The sequence below is a fragment of the Phlebotomus papatasi genome, chromosome 3 (assembly GCF_024763615.1).
Source record: "Phlebotomus papatasi isolate M1 chromosome 3, Ppap_2.1, whole genome shotgun sequence".
Lineage (NCBI taxonomy): Eukaryota > Metazoa > Arthropoda > Insecta > Diptera > Psychodidae > Phlebotomus > Phlebotomus papatasi.
In genome coordinates this window covers 35,897,034-35,920,245 of record NC_077224.1, presented here as the reverse complement: position 1 = coordinate 35,920,245, position 23,212 = coordinate 35,897,034, and the positions used below count along the sequence as shown (strand labels likewise).

The following is a 23,212-nucleotide window of genomic DNA, read 5'->3' as shown; positions in this document are numbered from 1 at the left end:
ACCCCCCAATACACCTAAAAAGGGTAATATTTACACCGATTTCGGATCAATACTTCAGGGTAAAATAAACATTTCCGGAATGTTATTTTGACTTTTTCGGATTTCTCTCACTCAGTGTAGCACTTAGTGTGACACTACATTTGATACCGCACGCGTGCTTTTCTCAATGATGCTAATAAGAGACACTTTATGCTTATCGAGCAAATTTTGATTTTCTCACAGAAATTTTGATTAAATCAGCAAAATAATCGTAATAAGGAAACAATTTTAGATCCCTAACTACTTCGAAAAAGTTTTGAAGAGGTGGTGCAAATCTCAGGTTCTTTTCTAGTTTTCGGGATTAATTAATTTTAGTAAGTTTTCTAAAAGTACTTTTTCATGTACATTAGCAACTGTTTTTTCATATGTTGAAATCATTGAAAAGAATAAATAAATAAATAAATAAAAATAAAAACAAAAACCGTTGTGATCAACCATTCAAAATTGGAAAAGTGAATAGGCGGCTTTGGCGAATAGCCCTTCCAGTTGCAAAAGTATTTTTTGTGGAAGCGGCTGGAAGTTTTGTTTTGGCTGAATTATCATAAATGGAGTTTTTTCAGATTTCTCATTGAAAAATGGCTACATACAATGCAAAACCAGACTTGGGAGATGAGAAAAATGACTACGATAGTGATTCTAGTGAGACGGTGCAAGAACTGAAGGATTTCTCTGATAATTTTGCATTCTCCGTGAGTATTTTGCTATTTTCCAGGAAGTGCACTTGTCACTGTTGATGGAAATTTTGTTTTCTAGAATTTATCAACTTGTTGGGTATGCAATGGTTACTACGGTCCCTGCTTCGGGCAACCGGTTTGTGGAACATGCCATGCATTTCTATTCCCAGCTGTGACGGATGATATTGTGGTGACACAGCTGTCTGATGACGAAGAAGACTCAGGGAATGATGAGCCCCCACAGAATTCAACACACAGTGAAAGAGTTGAGGAGGAAGATAATGAAGAGATTGAAGATGAGGAAATTGGTGATGAAGAGGATGAAGACACCGAAGAAGAAGTTAATCCGATGGAGATTGCCTTTGAGCGACCAAAACCTAATCCACCGAGGAATCTCAATCACTATCTTGAGCTTCTATCAGCTCCTAGGATTGCTGATAGAAATACCAGTAGAATTGAACTTTTTCCCGTGGAGGTTCTTCTGAAGATATTCTCCTATCTAGATGACATATCTCTGTGGAATGCTAGTGAAGTATGTGAACAGTGGAGAAGGATCATTCAGACACACACCAGCCAGACCATGTGGAAGAAGTACACTAGGGAGCGTTGGCCACTCTTTCAGCAAATTGCTTCCATTGGCAATTGGTTTGATATGTACTCAGCCCTCATGGCATCCTGCTTCTGTCGCACCTGCCTCTTCCAGATGTCCCTGAAAACACCCCTTCGTGGTCTGGTGGATCTCATCAAAATGAAACGCCTTCGATCGGAAATAACATGCCTGAGAACGGGATCAGCTGAAGGAATTGATGCTGTTCCGCTGGACAATCAGTTATCCCACTGGCAAGGATCGATTTTAGGTCCTCCTGGAAGTCCATATGAGGGCGGAAAATTCTTTCTCTACATCGTCATCCCACAGTCCTACCCAATGTCTCCACCGACCGTCAGATTTCTGACGAAAATTGTCCATCCTAATGTATCCAGACACGGAGATGTGGGAATTGACATTATTCAACACAACTGGTCACTCGCTCTGACAATCTCAAAGATTCTTTTATCTGTGCAGAGTCTCCTCACGGATCCCTTCACTGAGGTAAAATTGTCATAGTTAGCGCTCCAGTAACCTCTTTCTAAATTCACTGTAAATCTTGCAGATCTGCATGGAACCGGCTCTTGGACAGCTCTACGATACGGACAGAAGCAAATTTGAAGGCTTAGCGAGGAATTGGACATGGAAATACGCCATGCATGAAGTGATTCCTCCACTTCCTTTCTTGTAAAAATTCATTTAGTTTGTATCTCCCGATTTTAAAATATATTTTGAATTATTTATTTTGAATCTGAAAGTTAAGGTGTCTACACATTATAAGAAATTTCTATCAAAAATGAGCTTCAAGAAGTGTTCTTCAAGAAAATTGCCTACACATTGGTGAGAATTTTTGACAAAAAGATGGATTCTTGAAGAAAATTTGTCTAATGTGTAGACAAATTTCTTCAAAAATCATATCCAATTGAAGGAAATTTCCATCAAGAATTTTTGAAAGAAATTATCGGCTACACATTGGAATAAAATTCATCAAAGTCATTCTTGACAGAATTCTTGAAGGAAACCATCACGATTCAAGATTGTTTTTCACGAAAATTTGTTATTTTCTGCTGGAAAAAGTGAGAAAAGCGTTTGGTGAAGTTCCTTGGGATAGTGTTTAGTGAATTTGTGAAGAAAATCTTCTAAATATGCAAGGGAATAGTGTTTTTCTGGAGATGTCGTTCCTGGTGGAATCCAACTCAGCCTTTGAAGGAACATTTCCTGTGATTTTCCTCCAGAAATTGCCGGAAGTTAATCCATCTGTGTATTCTTGAGGTGTTCCACAGTACAGTGGCCTCGTACTCCATGGATTGCAAGATGGATGGAAAGGAGAAAATGTACGGGCACTTTGGAATCTCTGCCTTGGTTACCAATCAAAACAAGAGCTAACCAGAGCCACCGAGGAGATCTCAATGCAAACGAGAGCTGTCCGGAGCTACCAGAAGCCATCACTTGAACCCCCAGAAGAACATCAGAATGATCTTTTATATCATTCACTTTCTCAACCACTAGGAACTCTGTGGGATTGCTTCCTTTCGAGAACATCAGAACTGGATAGCCACATGCTTTCAATTCCTCATGTCAATGGAACATGGAACCCAGTAAATAAATCAGTAGTGGAATTATTTTGGAACATCCATGGAATTTTCACAGGAATATTCTTCTATTATATTAATTTAAAAAAAAACTACATTTTTTACATAATAGAGATCCTTTATGTAATTTCTAATGATTATTTATTAAAAATTCCTACTTTTAATAACATAATGCAATGTAAAGGACTAGATTCAAAACTAGATTTTTTGGGAGTCTTAAAGTGTAATTTTTGGAAAATACTCTTAAGATCTCATAAAAAAATCCTCCTGATATTGATAAAATCCTTTCCACAAGCGTTAAAAATTTGAATGAAACTTTTTACTGATCAAAAAAGACAATAAATTTCAAAGGCTGTCTCTTATTTGAATTTTAATGCGAAATTAAAATTGAAATAGATTTTATTTAATTTTTGGGAAACTGCTCTTAACATATCGACCACCCAGAATAAGACCTGACTAATTTGTGAATGGCCAACTTTACAGGAGAGCGATTTAAAGCTGAGATTTGCATTTGCTAATAAATCAATTAATTTAACTTCACTTTCCTAATATTGTACATCAAACGAAAGGATTCGATAAAAGTTATCTTAATTCCATAAAATTTTCACAAAATAATGTGTATTTTAATAACTATTACAATATTTTCCGAGTTGTAACATATTTTTCCTGAGCTGTCATATCAAAAGCTCAGGATAAGACCCGAACAACTCGAGTTTCCCACGCTGCCAAGCGACCCGGCTGGTCACGCATCACTTGTCAAAATTGTTTCGATATCATTCCCCATACGCATCACTATCTATGTATATTAATTGTTCTAAGTAATTTTTTCAAGACATTTTAACACTTTAAAACCCGAGCCAAAAAATCACGTAAAACACCAAACTGGCATAAAATGCTAGAGCAGTTATTCTCCATAGAAAAGCAATTTTTCAATATTTTTCGTTTCGTAAAACTTCACAGCAGTTCTAGGACTCATAAATTATTTTTTCAATAAATATTTTCCCATTTTTCTAATCATTTTTATATAAATTTTGTGAAAATTGACAACAAATGCCAAAGTGAATTTTTACAGATTTTCGTAGCAAAAAGGCAACTTCTGTTGAATTTCCTTATATTACAGTAGAGTCTCGCTATAGTTCATATTTGGTTTCAGATTTGACACTTGAGTCGCACTATAGTGCATGTAATTTTTTAAAATTATCAACGACTTTTAGTATTTAAATTGCTCAACGGCTTCCACTTTCTTTGCGATTGTGGTACTTGTCCTTACTTTCTTCATTGTGGATCACAATTATCACAACTACTCAATAAAGTTTGCCAAAAATATTAAAATACAGTAGAGTCTCTCAAATTGGAACGATTGGGGGGTATTTTTGACATTTCTCACCTCTCAAATTCGAACGATATTTTTAAAACTAACTGAATTTATGTGAGATTAAATAGCACTTTGAATCAAATTCCCGTAATTTCTCACAAGTGTTAGTTGGTAACATACTTCCTTTTCATTTTATTCGCACATAATGTGTATAAATATTCAGAAAACAGCACAGAGATATGATTTTTAAACATCCACAATACGAATTTTTTAACATAACCCTACAATTGACATTTTAAATCCAACCAGCGTTCGAATTTGAGAGATTCAGATTTGAGAGACTCTACTGTAATTATGCTTGTCGCGTACTAAAAAACATAACCTAACTTAAAATCAGTGTTTTGAAATCAACGGTCGATAAATTGTGGACTATAGAGCGATGGCTTATAGCGAGACTCTACTGCATTTGTTTACATATTTAATTTCCTTTTTCCTAACAATTTGGAAAGAATCTTAGAACTTATATCTATATATTATCCTGTAAAATTTTAAAATTCTCATATATAGTTTAAAAAGAAAAGAAAAAGTAAAACAAATCGAAAAGTGAATTTTCACCTTTTTTTTACATTACCATTCTACATCAATTCTTGGTCTTATATTATTTAATTTTTAATAATTATTTTATTATTTTCACGTATTTTTTACGATTTTTTCGATCCGTGACAAAACTCAAAAATATTAACATTTTTAGGTTATATAGTATAAGCCATTCAAATGTCCATTTCGGATGCCAACTACGTATAAAAAGGTAGCATTTTACGCCAATTTGGTATTTTACGCCCATTTTTTAGTTTTTTTTTTCAATTTTTAACATAATAAAAAAGTTATCAACTATTTTTTTCTACTAAACGAAAGGTCATTAAATTCTCTATACATTAGTGTTATCACTTAAAATTAAAGTAAAATGTCAATTTGGGTTTTAAAGTGTGAAAAAATCAATTCATTCAATTTTCGAATCGAACAAATGTGATATGTCGATTGGCATTGACAGGTATCAAACGCAAGCGTGAAAATTCCACGGCAATTACAGAATTTACCCTGTGGGAACTGTAGTGATGGGAAAATGTCGATCAGTTGGTGTGTGTCTAGGATGGGGAACTGGAAGGGGAAGAAGAAGAAGAAGAAGAAGTGAAGTGTGGAATGACGGCTAATTATCCGAAAGAAAATGTAGACAACTTTCATGTGAAAATTGATTAATAAAAAGATATAATTATCGAAACAAGAGGTAGTGTTTCAGTGAAGTAGGACGGGTAACCACACCCCCTATAGGTCTTATATTATTTAGTTTTTATTATTTTCACTTTTTCACATATTTCTTATTATTATTTCTAACCAATTATCAAGCAACAAAACCTCTTAAAAGTTAATAGGTTATGAGCTCTCGCGCCAAAGAGAAGTTTGATGCATAATAAATTAGCATTTTATTGCTTTTATCCAGGTTTTGCAACACTTGCAATACTAGAGAACCTCAAAAAACTATCAAGATATCAGTAATATTTCATAAATAATTGCAATATTCGCAAAATTTATATTCTGGATTAAATCGTGAAATTTTCTTTGATCTTTATAAAATATAAGCCATTCAAATGTCCATTACAGCTGTCAAACTCCATATAAAAAATACTAGAACTTTACGCCTATTTCGTATTCAATATCCAATTTTTAGTTTTTGATCCATTTTTTTAATTTTATAGAAGAGTTATTAATTATTATTAACAATACTGGTTATTAACTAGATATTACCAAATTGAAAACTATACATATTTGCAGCCAAATAATAGCTTATCTATTATCGTGAAATCAGCCGGAATACTTTTGACATGCAAAATGATGATGTCACACGGTCGAATTATGCGGCTCTTATCCTGACTGAATTGAAAAATGAGTGAGATTTTGCTTTTTTTGGAAAAAGCGCTATAAATTTGGAAATAATTTATATTCAGGTATAATATTCACAGGGAAGGTAGAGGGTTTCACGGAGTATCCGAAAAGCGAAAAAAACGAATTTTGCAAAAAATCGAGATAGTCGGATTATATTCTGAGTGGTCGATATTATACTAGATTTTTTTTAGTTCATTTATTTTAAACCGCTTGTATTATATTATAACATCCCCACATCAGATATATTTTCTACTACTAAAAATAAGCAAACCTAAATATTTAAAAATCCACGTAATCTTCTAAATTAAAAGTCCTTTACATTGCATTATGTTATTAAAAGTAGGAATTTTTAATAAATAATCATTAGAAATTACATAAAGGCGGGGCAATCATCTTCCAGATGGACCCCTTAATAAATAAAAAAAAAATACATAAAGGATCTCTATTATGTAAAAAATGTAGTTTTTTTTTAAATTAATATAATAGAAGAATATTCCTGTGAAAATTCCATGGATGTTCCAAAATAATTCCACTACTGATTTATTTACTGGGTTCCATGTTCCATTGACATGAGGAATTGAAGGCATGTGGCTATCCAGTTCTGATGTTCTCGAAAGGAAGCAATCCCACAGAGTTCCTAGTGGTTGAGAAAGTGAATGATATAAAAGATCATTCTGATGTTCTTCTGGGGGTTCAAGTGATGGCTTCTGGTAGCTCCGGACAGCTCTCGTTTGCATTGAGATCTCCTCGGTGGCTCTGGTTAGCTCTTGTTTTGATTGGTAACCAAGGCAGAGATTCCAAAGTGCCCGTACATTTTCTCCTTTCCATCCATCTTGCAATCCATGGAGTACGAGGCCACTGTACTGTGGAACACCTCAAGAATACACAGATGGATTAACTTCCGGCAATTTCTGGAGGAAAATCACAGGAAATGTTCCTTCAAAGGCTGGGTTGGATTCCACCAGGAACGACATCTCCAGAAAAACACTATTCCCTTGCATATTTAGAAGATTTTCTTCACAAATTCACTAAACACTATCCCAAGGAACTTCACCAAACGCTTTTCTCACTTTTTCCAGTAGTGAAACAACAAATTTTCGTGAAAAACAGTCAGAAGAGATAGAGACTTGGAAATGATGGCAATCTGTCAAAAAAAATTTTGATGGAAAATAAAAAACCCAATGTGGAGGCATTTTTCTTCAAAAATTCCTTCAAAAATATGAATTTTTCTTTAAAAAATTCTTGAAATAATTCTTGATGAAATCAGCTCCAATGTGTAGACACCTTTAGTCTTTTTCGAATGGAGTTCTTTAAAGACTTTTATGAAGTGAGAGCAGATTGCTTGCAGTTTCTTTTGGTAAAGCATTGATTTTGCTAACGGTCTAGTAATTTTTTTTTAATGTATTTCTCGTCGAGGTCCTTAAATTCAATAAGTACCGCTTAGTAGATCAACACTTCTTACCAGAATCTTATCAGGTTTAGGAAGTTTATAAATTCACGTACTTCTATAGACTGATCCTTGGCTAAGAGGTAAGATTTGCTGATTTATTGCGAATTCGTGTCAACTTGCCGATTTATTAGCATAGTGCCGATCTGCCGACTTCTGACCTTAAATTGGCGCCAATCTGTCGATCGATAGTCTTTAGCTTCCGAGAAATTGTTCAGGCATAAACTTTCTTACTCCATTGTTTTTAAGATAATGCTACAACCAATTCCTGTACTTGGCCTCACTGAGAATTCCTCGCTATATTCGAGGCTATTACGCGCCGATAGCCTCCAGTTACTTAAGTGGTCTTTTCTTTTTAGAGACAAGACCTCCTAGCCATTCGACAAGTTTCAACGTCAACGTTGCATCAGTCCCAGGATTTTGAGGATGCATTGCTTCTTCTCGTATGGCGACGCTCCATTCACTCTTCCCCTCTGGATTCCATTGATAGAATTTCTTGGCCACTCTTTCCTCTGGTGTATATATAAATTTGTTCAAACCAGCTTAGTCTTTACCCCGAATAGGGGCAGTCATGTCAATGTCTCCATAAAGGTCCTCCTGTTCATGGTTCATCAGAGTTTGGAATTCACCTGCAGTTGCATCACAAAAGAAAACCGAAGGATCTGAGGCAGGATGTGTCTCTCAAATATCAACAGCTTCTTTTTTTTAATTATAAAGAGCTGTTATGCTGGTCCATCGGAAGCTGAGTCGTTCTTGCCTTCTCCAGAAGCATAGATTCTTATTTTTATTTAATTTCCATCAAGTCCTTCCGGTATCGTACCGCTCGTCAAATTTGAAAAAAAAATGATATTTAAGGAACAGCTCATTTCAAGTTATTTGTGTGCTAAAGTAACTTTTTCATAGTCAAACTTTCAGTGTGTCCTACTTCCAGTTTGTCTGACTTTCATCGCAGTCCGACCAAGGAAGTACCTTGAGCTACTTCCTTCAATCCTTTTTTCACACGTCCTATCGTTTTTCCTCTCCATGCTCATTTTTTTCATGGACTCTCATTTTTTATTTCTTAGTAATCATAACCAGGTTCTGGTAGAAGATTTCGAGCTTATGATTAGCCCGGATACTAAATTGTTAAAAGTTTAATAATGGTTCCCTAAGTGAGCCGCGTCATTTCATCCTGACAGATCTCGCAAAACGAGACTTTCTGCCAACATCAGTACTTCCTTCTTGTCCTCAATGGCCTTCTCCAGGGCTTCAATCTCCGCCAGACACTGATTCATCTCCTCTTCTGTCTTTACCACCTGCCACTTGAGCTCATTGCGTGCCCTTTTGGTCTTAAAGATCCTCCGGCGAATTGTATGATCCACTTGATCAGATGCAATACAATACAACGTTCCACAAAAATCTTAAATCGCTGTTGTTTTTCCATTTGTAAATTCTGGTTGTTGGTTCAATCTACTTGCTAAGCTTCTCTTTCATCGTCCTGAATCATCCTGGACAAATCTTGCAGTGTACAGAGAAGGACAAACTGCAGTTCCTCAGCATCAATATCCATCAAAATTTCTTTACAAGAATTACTTTTGTTGAGAATATGAGAGTAAGGCTCGAGATCAATTTGTTGGAAGAAGAACACTTTTCACAAGTGCTTCTCACTTTTGTTTTTCACTGCGTTCTTGATTTACAATTCCAAAAAGGACAAACATTTTTTCCAGCCTCATTCAAACAGAAAACTTAATGAGGCAAGCGACATCTATTATCGAAAAGAAAAATCTGTTCCAAAAAAGCCTATTTGCCTGTGTTTTTCTGTGTAATTTTTCTCATGCGTGTTGAAATAAATTCAAAAACATTAGGAAAAATCCAAGAAAAATTAGGTATATTTTATTTTTAGCACTTGTAAAAGCAAAAAGGACGACTCTTTGCCAAAACTTATGTAAAATTACAATAATTCCTATCTTTTTATAGGAAATTCAGAAGAAGACGTGTAGGCTAACCTCAAAGTTTCTTGGAAAGTTTTAGAAAGATGACTGCGGAGGAGCAGCGAGTGATGGTGATCGGAGAGATCATCCAGGCACTCCTCAAAGCTCACCATCAGGGAGTGGATGTGAATCTCAATACTTTGAAAGCCAATATCACATCCAAATATGGTCTGGAAAAGACTCCCAGACTCGTGGATATAATAGCAGCAATTCCCGACGATGCCAAGACAATTCTTCTGCCCAAATTGCGAGCAAAGCCAATCAGGACAGCCAGTGGGGTGAGGAGAAAAGGATTGCAAATTTCCAAAGGGAGATACTGAAATCTTTAGAATTTATCTTTCTAGATTGCAGTTGTGGCTGTTATGTGTAAGCCCCATCGATGTCCTCATATCAATTTCACGGGAAATATCTGCGTGTACTGCCCAGGAGGACCTGACAGTGATTTTGAGTACTCCACACAGAGCTACACTGGCTTTGAGCCAACATCCATGCGAGCCATCAGGGCACGATATGATCCTTTTATCCAGGCCTACAATCGCGTGGAACAGCTCAAGCAGCTGGGCCATTCCGTGGATAAAGTAGAATACATTGTGATGGGGGGAACTTTTATGAGCTTGCCTGAAGATTATCGGGATTACTTCGTCAGAAATCTCCACGATGCTCTTTCTGGGCATTCGAGCTCAAATGTGGCTGAAGCTGTGAGGTTTTCTGAGCGCTCGAAGGTCAAGTGCATTGGAATAACCATTGAAACCCGTCCGGACTACTGTCTACAACGACATCTCAGTGATATGCTGAACTACGGATGCACTAGGCTGGAGATTGGGGTGCAGTCAGTCTACGAGGATATTGCCAGGGATACAAACCGAGGGCATACGGTTAAGGCTGTCTGTGAGAGCTTCAACATGTCCAAGGATGCGGGCTTCAAGGTTGTCTCCCACATGATGCCTAATCTCCCAAATATGGATCTCGAGCGGGATATTGAGCAATTTATTGAGTTCTTCGAGAATCCCGACTTCCGGGCTGATGGACTGAAGATCTATCCAACTCTCGTGATCCGGGGCACAGGGCTGTATGAACTGTGGAAAACTGGAAGATACAAATCCTACCCACCATCTACTCTAGTCGACCTCATAGCCACAATCCTCGCCCTTGTTCCGCCCTGGACCAGGATCTACCGAGTCCAACGGGATATTCCTATGCCGCTAGTGACCTCTGGAGTGGAAAATGGAAATCTCCGGGAACTAGCACTGGCCAGAATGAAAGATCTAGGCACAGCTTGTCGAGATGTGAGGACACGTGAAGTGGGCATTCAGGCCATTCACAACAACATCCATCCAAATGAAGTTGAACTCATTCGGAGGGATTACATGGCCAATGGGGGATGGGAGACTTTCCTGGCCTACGAAGATCCACACCAGGACATCCTCATTGGGCTACTGAGGCTCAGGAAATGCTCTACGGAGACATTCAGGCCAGAACTTCTGGGCAATTGTTCAATTGTCCGGGAGCTTCATGTTTACGGAAGTGTTGTGCCAGTGAAAGCAAGGGATCCCACAAAGTTTCAGCATCAGGGCTTTGGGGTGCTACTGATGGAGGAAGCTGAGAGGATTGCTCGTGAAGAACATGGTAGCTCAAAGATTTCAGTGATTTCGGGAGTTGGAACAAGGAATTACTACCGAAAGCTGGGCTATGAACTCGATGGACCCTACATGAGTAAATCATTGTTGTGAATATTTATCACATTAATAAAATATATAGAAACTTTGGAAAAATGAGTTTTCAATTGGCTTTTCTCAAGGCGGTTTGCTGAAGGGAAAATTTCCAAAAATGAAATCTTATTACGCTATGATATCCAGTGAGTGATCTTTATAGCTCTTTTTTTTCAAAAAAGGGTTGGCAAAGCGTCCCAGGCTTTGCGAAATGCTCGAACTCGTGACTTAGATGCTATACTTCAAATAACTTTCGCATCATTCGTCATTCACCGGTTTTCAACCGATTCATAAATCATTCAAAAGATCCTGCAAAATTGTCTGAAAAGTACACTCAGTCCCGGGATTATGCACATTTTCGGGACCTAAAAAAACGTGCAAAATGCTTAGATTATTTAAAAATTTGACCTTATTAAAAGAAATTTAAGTTTCATCTTTGCTATATATCCTATATAGTGGTATCGGTTGGGTCATTGTTTACAAGTGTAATCTTCGAACTTTTCGATAGAGGCGCTAGTATCTCTGCTTCGCGCCCGCTGGGCATTTTCTTCTCTCTCCTACCTCAGTTGGCTTTCAGCAGCCCAGCGAGTAAGACGTGGGGGATGTGTTGCTCGGGCGCTCGTTGTGAGAGCACACATTCTTAGTCATGGCCTCCTTCACAGCAGTGAGGAGATGTAAAAATTAATTTTCAGGAGTTATTTTTCACTGCGGCGATGAACGTCGCACACACATATTTGCAAAAATCTCCTCTTACACTTAAGCATCTGTATGAGGAGATGCAAAAATGATAGGGTTTTTTCGTTTTTTCCCTCACACCACCACTGCTGGAAGAGTGTTTTTTCAGCCTTCAGGAGCTAAAATTCATCGTGTCGCTTCTCTACACGTACGCATGAGTAAAAAGATATTTTCTAGCGTTGAGAAGGCAAGGCACAGACTTTTTCTTAATTAATTGACCCTCTCATTTTTTTTTTGTCAATTTCCCCGCTGTGCTTGCTGAAAATGGAAATTGTCTTTTCCAGTTTTTTTATATAATTGTCTATTTAATTTATTATAAATGGAAAATAAGAGATTGAACAAAAACCAAATATACAACTTGAACTTCAAACCCCAATAGATCTTCCGTGGCTCAATCGGAGTTGCATTTCGGCAGCCAAGGGAATAACATCGTAAAACCCTCTGTGAAAATTATTGCTTTGAAAATATTCTCAAGTCTTTGAGACTATTTCCATAATTGGTTTTTTTTTTGCTTAAGTACGTCTCATATTTAGTGACTAAGTGAAAAAAAAAAAAACTTTAATAGTGATTAACCGGAGAGTGAGACCCCCTAACCCCTTGAAGGGTAGGATCTCCAAAATGATCGCGCCCCCGGATGGCCCAGATCCGGAAACAGGCAAGGATGGGGACACCACTGGAGCAAAACTCAGGCCACTGAGTTTGAGCACAGAAACCCGATTCAACCCGTACAAAAGGGAATCAACAAAAACCTTGCCAAAACCCGATAGTGTCACAATTATGCCTCAAAATGTCCAGGCTCCGCAACCAACCCAAGAGATGGATACGTTGGACCCTCCAGACAACCAAATAATAATTGAAGGAAAAACCCAACAAACCACAACGGAAAGTACATCTGCGAGCCCGAACGAGAACAGCACAACACCTCCATTACCTAAAGTATATGAAGTTCATCAATACAACAGTGCCGACAAAGGGCCATATGTTGTTTACCTGCTTTACAATAAAAACAGGATGGACGACATAAAAGTAGGCAAATTATTGCAAATGAGCAATAAAACTACCAAAACTCTGGAACTCGTAAAACACGGCATGGTGAAGGCCACATTTTTTACAGCCAAAGATGCAAATTTGGTCGCAAAAATGCCCAACTTGAAACTTCAGGAAATTACCGCCATTATCCCCAAAAGTTATGTGGAGAAAACTGGCGTAATATACGATATTGCATTGGATCTTACCATGGAGGAGATCCAAAAAGCCATTCGATCTCCCTACGAAATAAAGAAAATTGAACGAATGAAAAAATCACAGAAGGATGAAGATGGAAAAATTCAATGGATCCCAACAACATCCATTAAAGTGACTTTTTCGGCAAATGCGCTCCCGGAAGCGGTCAGAATCTACGGTACTTACCGTAAAGTAAAAAATTTTCGGACTGGTGTGAAGCAATGTTTCTCATGCTTCCGCTTTGGGCATCTACAAAAAAATTGTACCCGAAAAATCTGCCAGAACTGCAGTGAAGATCTCATAATGCCCAACCATAAATGTCAGATGACTAAATGCGGAAATTGCGGACAAGCCCATGAAATGACATCCAAAAATTGCCCAGCAAGAAAGAAGCAAGAACTTCTCGAAGAAATCATGGCTGAACAAAGACTGACTCTGAGAGAAGCGAAGAGGATAACTGGAGAAGAAAGGAGGCCATTCTCGGGACAAATTGCAAGCCTGAAGGAATTCCCCCACCTGAGTGAGAACAGAGACTTCAACAACTCCCCAAAAGGAAAAAGAACTCGTACAGTTTGGAAGACATACAACATTCCAACCCCAACAATCTTCCCAGGATATGAGAACCAACAAGAGAACCAACTCAGTGAACCTTCCAACCCCATCATGGAAAATCCCTATCGTGTTCAGGATATGGAGTACTTCACGGAGCTGTTGCGGAAGGTATTGGAAATTGCATCCAGCATGGGTTTTGTTGCTGGATCTGCTGGGTCTACCCCAGCTTCGGCCCGCAAGACGGGTAAGGCTGACCACACCAAAGAAGGAGAAAATAGTGTCCCCATTACTTCATAATGGTAAGAATTCTGCAAAATAATATTAGAAGCTTGACTAAAAATAAAGAATTATTAATTGAGTTACTAAATACTGAAAAATGTGATGCTGCTATATTATGCGAGACTTATGTGAAAAAAGATATAAAAATTCAAGGCTTTAAAACTTTTAATAAAAACTTAAGAAAAACCAAAGGCGGTGGAGTAGCAATATTAGTAAGAGACAATCTAACTTGCCATGATTTATGTGATAATCACATATACAAAGTTCTAGAATGTCAAGAAATTAAAATCGAATTTAATCAAAATAAGTCAATCATACTGATCTCAATTTATATCCCACCGAATACAAGTAATATTTCAATTAAAGAAGATTTTGAAAGACTGATAAATAAATATAAAAACGAAAAAGACATTATAATTGGAGGAGACGTAAACTGCCAAAATGAGGTGTGGTCCGAATTAGATGACATAAGTATCACACATTTAACCAGATCTAAAATTTTAATAGAATCCATGATTGACAGCAACTTTTACACTTTAAATACTGGAGAATGTACTTACATTTCAGATAAAAATCAAAATGAAAGCGCTCTAGACATTACTATTACTAGTACCAGAAATACTATTAATTTTAGTTGGGAAGTTTTAAGAAACAAAATTATAAGTGACCATTTTCCGATAATAATTAGTTCTGCTGACATAACGACAAAAAAAGAAATGAAGATAATATCTAAATTCAACATACAAAAATTCAAGAATTCCTTAAATTTGAATAATTGTTCAAACATTGAAGATCTGACAAAAACAATAGATAAATGCAGAGTAGACAACACTAAAACTCATAAAATTAATACACAATATACACATAAAATTTGGTGGAACGAAGATATAAAAAAATACCATAGACTAAAACTAGCAGCAATGTCTGTTTATAACCACAGGAAATCCACAGAAAACTTTATTACTTTTAAAAAAGCTAGAGCAAAATTAAAACTTGAAATTAAAAAGGCTAAGAAGAAAAGTTGGCAAAAATTCACGTCAGAAATTTCTCCAGAAATGAAAATCACTGAAATGTGGAATAGAATAAAAATAATTAAAGGATTCAAATATGATACTAATCAAAACAAAAATAATTTAATTAGAAGTAATCCTAATCTTATGAAACAATTCCTAGCAAAGAACTTTTCAAATGACTCTATACAAATCACACAATCTAGAAAAATTAAACTTCCGGTAACTTTTTGGGAAAGGGATCTCGAATTTTGGGAAGTTCAAAAAACTATACAAAACAAGAAATCAACTGCTCCAGGACACGATAAAATATCATATGAAATGATCAAAGCTCTCGATGAAAAACAGCTCTCTGTAATTCATAATACTCTAAATAATGAATGGTTGAAAGGAAAAGTTAGAGAAGACTGGAAAAAAATACTCATTATCACTATTTTAAAACCGGGTAAAGACCCAAACGATATCGGTAACTATCGTCCTATTGCCTTAATATGTACTTTTGTTAAAATAATTAATAGCATAATTTTAGAGAGAATCAATCAATTCGTCGCTGAAAATAACCTTCTCCCGGACTCAACTTTTGGTTTCCGAAAAAACCTTTCAACATCAACTTGCCTAAACGAACTAACTCAAATTATTTTTAGCAACAAATCAAAAAACCTTCAGTCGATTGTACTTTTCTTTGACATAAGCAAAGCCTATGACAATGTTAATATTAACAAGCTAAAAGGAATACTTGATAATTGTCTTTTGCCTCCTAGAATTATAAATTGGTTGATTAGTTTCTTAACACGTAGAGAAATCTTCATGAGCTCCAATAGCGAATCAGCCTCCGTAATAACAAGTAAAGGAATCCCACAAGGGGATCCCATAAGCCCATGCCTATTCAACTTATATACTAGAGATCTACACACTAATAATAACAAAAACTTTCCAAAAATATTACAATATGCTGATGACCTAGTAGTCATAGCTTCAGCAAAAACCTTAACTGAAGCAGAACAAATGGCAAAAAGAGGCATATCCTGGCTAATAAACAAACTGAGAGCAATAGACCTTGAAATTAATAAAGAGAAATCTGTAACTTTTCTACCATTTTCAAAACCGAGTCTAAAAGTTAATCTCGAAATCCAATCTTATAAAATTCCTCAAACCAACGAACATAAATTTTTAGGAGTTATTTTTGATAAAAATTTTAATTTTATGAAACACTGTCAAATGATCAGAGAAAATTGCAACGGAAGAATGAACATCTTAAAATCTATATCAGGACTCAACCACGGAGCACATCCAAAAAATCTTATATATACTTACAGAGCGCTTATTCGCTCTAGAATAGAATATGCAGCTCCAGTAGTAGCAAATGGCTCCCAAAGCGCCCTTAAACTTTTAGATACTGTAAATAATCAAGCCCTAAAAATAGCTCTTGGTGCCCTAACTGGAACAGCAACTCATATCCTATATGCAGAAGCTTCAGAAATCCCATTAAAATTTAGAAGAGAATATATAGCGATGAAGGAATTAATAAAAGCTAAAGTCAATAGAATTAATGTATCCTGGATAAATACTACAAACAATACAGCAAAAACTTTTATGCAAAAAACTGGGACCGAATTTCAAAATGTCATAAATCAATTGTCCCACACAAATAAAACTTTTGAACCAAGGCAATTAGAAAATCTTAATATAAGTACTAAAATAGCAAATAAGAATATTAACAAAAAACACGAAAACGTCCATAATTTAAAAACTCAAATTAGGGAAATGATAGATTTAGACTTTCAACACTGGAACAAACTATTCACAGATGGATCCAAAATTGGTGACAAAATAGGAGGTGCAGTATATGACACCAATAAGAATAATTCAATTAAATTCAAAATTATCAATGAAAATATAGGAATCATGTCCGCAGAACTGCAAGCGATTTATGAAGCCATAAATTTAGGTTTACGTGAGAAATATCATAATATAGCAATTTTTACTGATTCCAAATCTAGCTGCCAATCAATTTTAAATAAATATCACATCACACATTCTAATCTACTGCAAAATATTTTACAAACTATCTCCGACAACACAAGCACAAATTTTCATATTCAATGGATTCCTGGACATTTTAATATAAAGGAAAATGAAATAGCAGATAAATTAGCCAAAGAAAGCATTATTAATGGAAATGAGATCATTACGCCATATTCAACAAGTCAAATTCTAAAACTTGTTCAAGATAAATGCTTTACCAAATGGGAAAGTGAATATGCTTCTCTTTCTAATCAAAAAGGCAAATTCCACAAAAAAATCCTTGAAAAGCCAGGAAAAAATTGCTGGTTCAAAAAGAGCAATATGTCTAATGTGAATATTAAAAGAATTACCAGAATGAGAATGGGATGGTGCCTTGATAATTCCACTAAATACAAATTTAGACTTAACGACTCTGAGCTGTGCGAAACTTGCAATGTTAAAGATAATTATATTCATAGACTGACTGAATGTACAACTTACATTCAAGAAAGAAATGAATTTTGCAAAGATCTAAATATAGACAAATTAGTATTAATTTTAAAAGATAAGAAATTATATAGAGACTTTTTAAAATTTACGGAAAAAATTAATCTCGAAACTTAATCAAGTTCAACCAGAAATATGTTATTTCCTATGAAAGAATTAGTTACTCATTCCCATAATGTTAATTCAAGTAGTTTTTAAGTCTAGTATTAGGATCTTGCTTAGTTTTAAATAGGATTATATAGTTATAGTAAAATGGATGTAACATGTACGTCTGGCTACTGTATAATTCTTTAATAAACGAATCAATCAATCAACCGTGGCTCAATCGGTTAAGACGTCACGTCTATTGCTCTTTTGATTTTCTTTTATGCGCTCATGTTCAAATCCTACTTGTATCCTGTACTTTTTTGTTTTTTTTTCAACATGAAAATGAAGAATAATTGTCCCTAAATTTATTAAATAAATTTCTTAATGTTTCCTGAAAAAAAAAATACATTACACCACGATTATAGTGATTTATTCAAATTTTGAGAGCTCGCCTCTCCAAATTTTTGTTTAAAATCGTTTGGGTATTCTCACATGATTTCGTTTTCGGTTACTTTTCTTCAGAAAAAAAATGGAAACTGCTTTTAAATGCTCGTATGAGCTTTCAAATACTTAAACAATATGTTTTTTTTTTTCTATAATATACTTTGTTTTAAGAATTTTGAATGATAAGTTCCTCTCGGATTGATACTGTAATCTTTTCTTTGAATAAACCGGAATTATTTGTTGAACAGTAAAATAACTAGTTTTTCTCAATAAAATAATAAATGTAGAGACCGAGTATACGACAGTAAATAATTATTTTAGTCAGAAGGAAAACAAAATTTACTAGTAAAATGGTTTAAAAAAAATCTTAAAAAAATAAATTGGCCAAAATATTATTTTAAAATTTCTACAGTAGTTCTCATAAAAAATTTCAATAAAAAAGATTTAAAATTTAAAACAATAAATTTTTCAAAACATGAAAATTGTGAAATGATCATTGGAAAGAAGAATCTTAAAAAATATGAATCATATTAACCTTTCTGGTTTAAAATGATTTATTGTCTCGATGTTTTCTAATAAAATACTTAATGGTATATCATAAATATATTTTATAAAAAGAATTGCATGAAAGAATAAAGTCTTTTTAGCATAAAAAAAATACCAGTTAGCCTAAAATTTTAACGAAAACTGAATATAATTTCTACAGGTAACAACTGAAGTGTTATAGCAAAATTAAAAATTCCTTTCTTCCTTTATCAAAACCTGCTGAACAAAGCAAATCTATTATTATACTTTTTATTGAAAAAGGGTGGCAAAATGTTCGAGGCTTCGCGAGCTGATCGAAAGCAGTAAAAAAATGAGCAGTAAAAAAATGAGCAGTGAAAAAATAAAAATTAGCAGTAAAAAATAAAAAGTGGTTAGGTTAGTAAAAAATTAAAACTGATCAGTAGAAATATTCGAATTGATCAGTCAAAAAGTAAAAAGTGATTAGCAAAAAAATAAAAATGAGCATTAAAAAATAAAATTTTGTCAGTAAAAGTTAAACGTGTTGAGCAAACAGTTAAAAATGAGCACTAAAAATAAAAATTCAGCGGCCCGCGAAAATCGGCGAAAAATTCCGCAGTCCGCGAAAATCCGCTGCCAAGTTTTATTTGAGCAATTTTTATTTTTTCTGTTCATTTTTAATTTTTCACTTACAACTTTTATTTTTTAATGACCACATTTTTATTTTTTACTGACGACATTTAATTTTTTAGTGTTCATTTTAAAACTTTCCTCACCATTTTTTATTTTTTACTGACCATTTTTTACTGCTTATTTTTAATTTTTTTCTGACCAATTTTCTTACTGCTCTCTTTTAATTTTTTGATGACCGCTCTTAATATTTTACTGTTCAATTTTAATTTTTTTCTGATCACTTTTAATTTTATACTGGCATTTTTTTTTATTTTTTACTGATTATTTTTAATTCTTTACTGGTCACTTTTTAATTTTTTACTGTTCATCTCGAATATTTTTGCGGCTCATTTTTAATTTTTACTGACCACTTTATTTTTTACTGTCCTTTTTTATTTTTTACTGCTCTTTATTTATTTTTTACTGATCATTTTTTTTATTTTTTACTGATCATTTCGAATTTTTTGCTAACCAAATTTGACATTTTACTGCTCTTTTATTCAATGCGGTAAATAACACAATTTTGGTTTCTGAAAAAAATTTAATCAAAGTTCAAATTTTTTTCGATGAACTTTGATACACTGATTATGATTTTGCTTTGTTCAGCAGGTTTTGATAAAGGAAGAAAGGAATTTTTAATTTTGCTATAACACTTCAGTTGTTACCTGTAGAAATTATATTCAGTTTTCGTTAAAATTTTAGGCTAACTGGTATTTTTTTTATGCTAAAAAGACTTTATTCTTTCATGCAATTCTTTTTATAAAATATATTTATGATATACCATTAAGTATTTTATTAGAAAACATCGAAACAATAAATCATTTTAAACCAGAAAGGTTAATATGATTCATATTTTTTAAGATTCTTCTTTCCAATGATCATTTCACAATTTTCATGTTTTGAAAAATTTATTGTTTTAAATTTTAAATCTTTTTTATTGAAATTTTTTATGAGAACTACTGTAGAAATTTTAAAATAATATTTTGGCCAATTTATTTTTTTAAGATTTTTTTTAAACCATTTTACTAGTAAATTTTGTTTTCCTTCTGACTAAAATAATTATTTACTGTCGTATACTCGGTCTCTACATTTATTATTTTATTGAGAAAAACTAGTTATTTTACTGTTCAACAAATAATTCCGGTTTATTCAAAGAAAAGATTACAGTATCAATCCGAGAGGAACTTATCATTCAAAATTCTTAAAACAAAGTATATTATAGAAAAAAAAAAACATATTGTTTAAATATTTGAAAGCTCATACGAGCATTTAAAAGCAGTTTCCATTTTTTTTCTGAAGAAAAGTAACCGAAAACGAAATCATGTGAGAATACCCAAACGATTTTAAACAAAAATTTGGAGAGGCGAGCTCTCAAAATTTGAATAAATCACTATAATCGTGGTGTAATGTATTTTTTTTTTTCAGGAAACATTAAGAAATTTATTTAATAAATTTAGGGACAATTATTCTTCATTTTCATGTTGAAAAAAAAACAAAAAAGTACAGGATACAAGTAGGATTTGAACATGAGCGCATAAAAGAAAATCAAAAGAGCAATAGACGTGACGTCTTAACCGATTGAGCCACGGAAGATCTATTGGGGTTTGAAGTTCAAGTTGTATATTTGGTTTTTGTTCAATCTCTTATTTTCCATTTATAATAAATTAAATAGACAATTATATAAAAAAACTGGAAAAGACAATTTCCATTTTCAGCAAGCACAGCGGGGAAATTGACAAAAAAAAAATGAGAGGGTCAATTAATTAAGAAAAAGTCTGTGCCTTGCCTTCTCAACGCTAGAAAATATCTTTTTACTCATGCGTACGTGTAGAGAAGCGACACGATGAATTTTAGCTCCTGAAGGCTGAAAAAACACTCTTCCAGCAGTGGTGGTGTGAGGGAAAAAACGAAAAAACCCTATCATTTTTGCATCTCCTCATACAGATGCTTAAGTGTAAGAGGAGATTTTTGCAAATATGTGTGTGCGACGTTCATCGCCGCAGTGAAAAATAACTCCTGAAAATTAATTTTTACATCTCCTCACTGCTGTGAAGGAGGCCATGACTAAGAATGTGTGCTCTCACAACGAGCGCCCGAGCAACACATCCCCCACGTCTTACTCGCTGGGCTGCTGAAAGCCAACTGAGGTAGGAGAGAGAAGAAAATGCCCAGCGGGCGCGAAGTGAGTTGTCAAATCTCAAAGGTAGGAACGCCACTTGACGAAAAGTTCGAGAAATAGACGGTGCGAGTACTATATGTGGATAGCAAAGGTTTCATTCTGAAAAAGAAGCACAGTGTTTTCAAATTTCCCGCGCCGCAAAATAGTATACATTCAGGCGTATTTCAAAAATGATTTCATAAATTGACTCCCAAAAGTAGGCAAACTTGCATAATTGTATGTGCATAATTCCGTCAGGTGCATAATCCCGAAGTGCATAATGCCGGGACTGAGTGTAAATAGAATTGATTTTCGGATTAGTTATGGGCTATGAACCGGTCCAGAACCAATTGGAACCGGTACAGTTTTATATGACATTCCAAGACCTTTCCAACGAGCCCAAACATGACCCCATTCGCTTGATAAATGCGCTCTCTAGTGTCTTTTTAACCTTTGACCTTGAAAAACCGTTATTAAGAATGATTCAACGGTGTTGTCGTCTAAGGACCAAATTTCCGCCTGAATCTCCAAAACATATCCAAAAATGGAAAAAAAATTGCACTATGCGTTTTCGAGCAATCCCAAAAAAACATGGTTTTGGAGAGGAAGGGGTAGGGGTGGGGGGAAATGTGGGGCATGTTAACGATCCTTGGGTCGACTTATGGGGTGGTCTCCTGAAGGTCCCAAATCGCTATCTTTCACCGTTTGGCCTCTAGAGCTGCCGACGATCGGACGGACAGACGGACACAGCGTGACGATATTCCTCAGAAATCGTCTGGAACGTGAAGATTTGTTGAGAAAAGTGGTCTCCGGGGGATGGAAGGTGTAAATTTTGGGGGGTGAAAAAATCGAGGGATTATAGGGTAAATTAAGCTAATTCAAAACCTGCTTTCAAATGGAAATTTTTCGCTACTCCAAATGGAAACGTCACTGTTTTCATGATTGATAAATACAGTACTAAATTGCTATATTTATATATTTTCTATACGACAGTTTCATTATTTAGTTAATTTTGCTCTAAATAAAGTGAAAATCCATTCATATTCACGAATTTTAATTTGTTAATTTCTCAGAAAAATTAAAAGTGTACGCCTTTTCACCATCAAATTTTTCATCGATCGACCATGTTTTCCAATGAAAAACACAATGAGTTGAGTGTTGTTTATTCATTTTGTTTAACATTTATGTCATATTTCTGGCTAATTTTAGTTAAATTAAGTGCTAATCTTTATTGTTAATGGTACGTGAAGTTTTAAATGAAATAATTACCTATTTCGTGAACAAAAGTGTCTGCAAATGCTTCAATAGGAAACCACGGAAATATGATTTTTTTGGAGATTTTCTAATTGTCTCAGATGGGAAAGGAGAAAAGACCAGGAATAAGAACAAATCCTGCACTCAGGAACAACTCAACGAGGTTTTATAAGCCTTTCGTCGCGGTTTCACTTACACTGTTTGTCTCCAATTAGAAACTTTCCCTTGTCTCCATTTGGATTAATATGTTTCCAATAGAAGCACTTTACGCTTGCGTATTTTCTTGTATTTAAGAACTTTTCAAATTAATCTAAAGAATTTTCACTAAACAGTAACATTTTAGAAGAGTCAAGGAGCAAATTTATATAATTCTCTTCAGAAAAAATATAAACTTAATGTGTTGAATCTTCTGTCAAAGTTAAAGCGTCTGGAAATGGTTTTGAATTAGGACATTTACGCTAGTCCCGCTAGTCTCATTTTGAGTTTTCGACCAATAAAAAATAAGAATT

At 34.6% G+C, this 23,212-nt stretch overlaps 2 protein-coding genes across 2 annotated transcripts; both read left to right on the top strand.

Moving 5' to 3' along the window:
- Window positions 1–281: 281 nt before the first annotated feature.
- Window positions 282–2,056, top strand: LOC129805482 (uncharacterized). The gene is made up of 3 exons (XM_055853411.1): window positions 282–728; window positions 793–1,803; window positions 1,865–2,056. Exons 1-3 carry the CDS (start codon window positions 615–617, stop codon window positions 1,988–1,990), a joined length of 1,251 nt encoding a protein of 416 aa, XP_055709386.1. The 5' UTR covers window positions 282–614; the 3' UTR covers window positions 1,991–2,056.
- A 7,304-nt stretch (window positions 2,057–9,360) lies between these two features.
- On the top strand, window positions 9,361–11,336 carry LOC129805480 (elongator complex protein 3). Its single transcript, XM_055853410.1, has 3 exons — window positions 9,361–9,459; window positions 9,551–9,842; window positions 9,909–11,336. Exons 2-3 carry the CDS (start codon window positions 9,609–9,611, stop codon window positions 11,292–11,294), a joined length of 1,620 nt encoding a protein of 539 aa, XP_055709385.1. The 5' UTR covers window positions 9,361–9,459; window positions 9,551–9,608; the 3' UTR covers window positions 11,295–11,336.
- Window positions 11,337–23,212: the final 11,876 nt, after the last annotated feature.

Coding starts and splice junctions, on each gene's coding strand:
- LOC129805482 (XM_055853411.1), top strand. CDS start 615: ATGGCTACATACAATGCAAAACCAGACTTGGGAGATGAGAAAAATGAC. Junction 729..792: donor CTGATAATTTTGCATTCTCC/GTGAGTATTTTG, acceptor TTTGTTTTCTAG/AATTTATCAACTTGTTGGGT. Junction 1,804..1,864: donor TCACGGATCCCTTCACTGAG/GTAAAATTGTCA, acceptor TAAATCTTGCAG/ATCTGCATGGAACCGGCTCT.
- LOC129805480 (XM_055853410.1), top strand. CDS start 9,609: ATGACTGCGGAGGAGCAGCGAGTGATGGTGATCGGAGAGATCATCCAG. Junction 9,843..9,908: donor CAATCAGGACAGCCAGTGGG/GTGAGGAGAAAA, acceptor TTATCTTTCTAG/ATTGCAGTTGTGGCTGTTAT.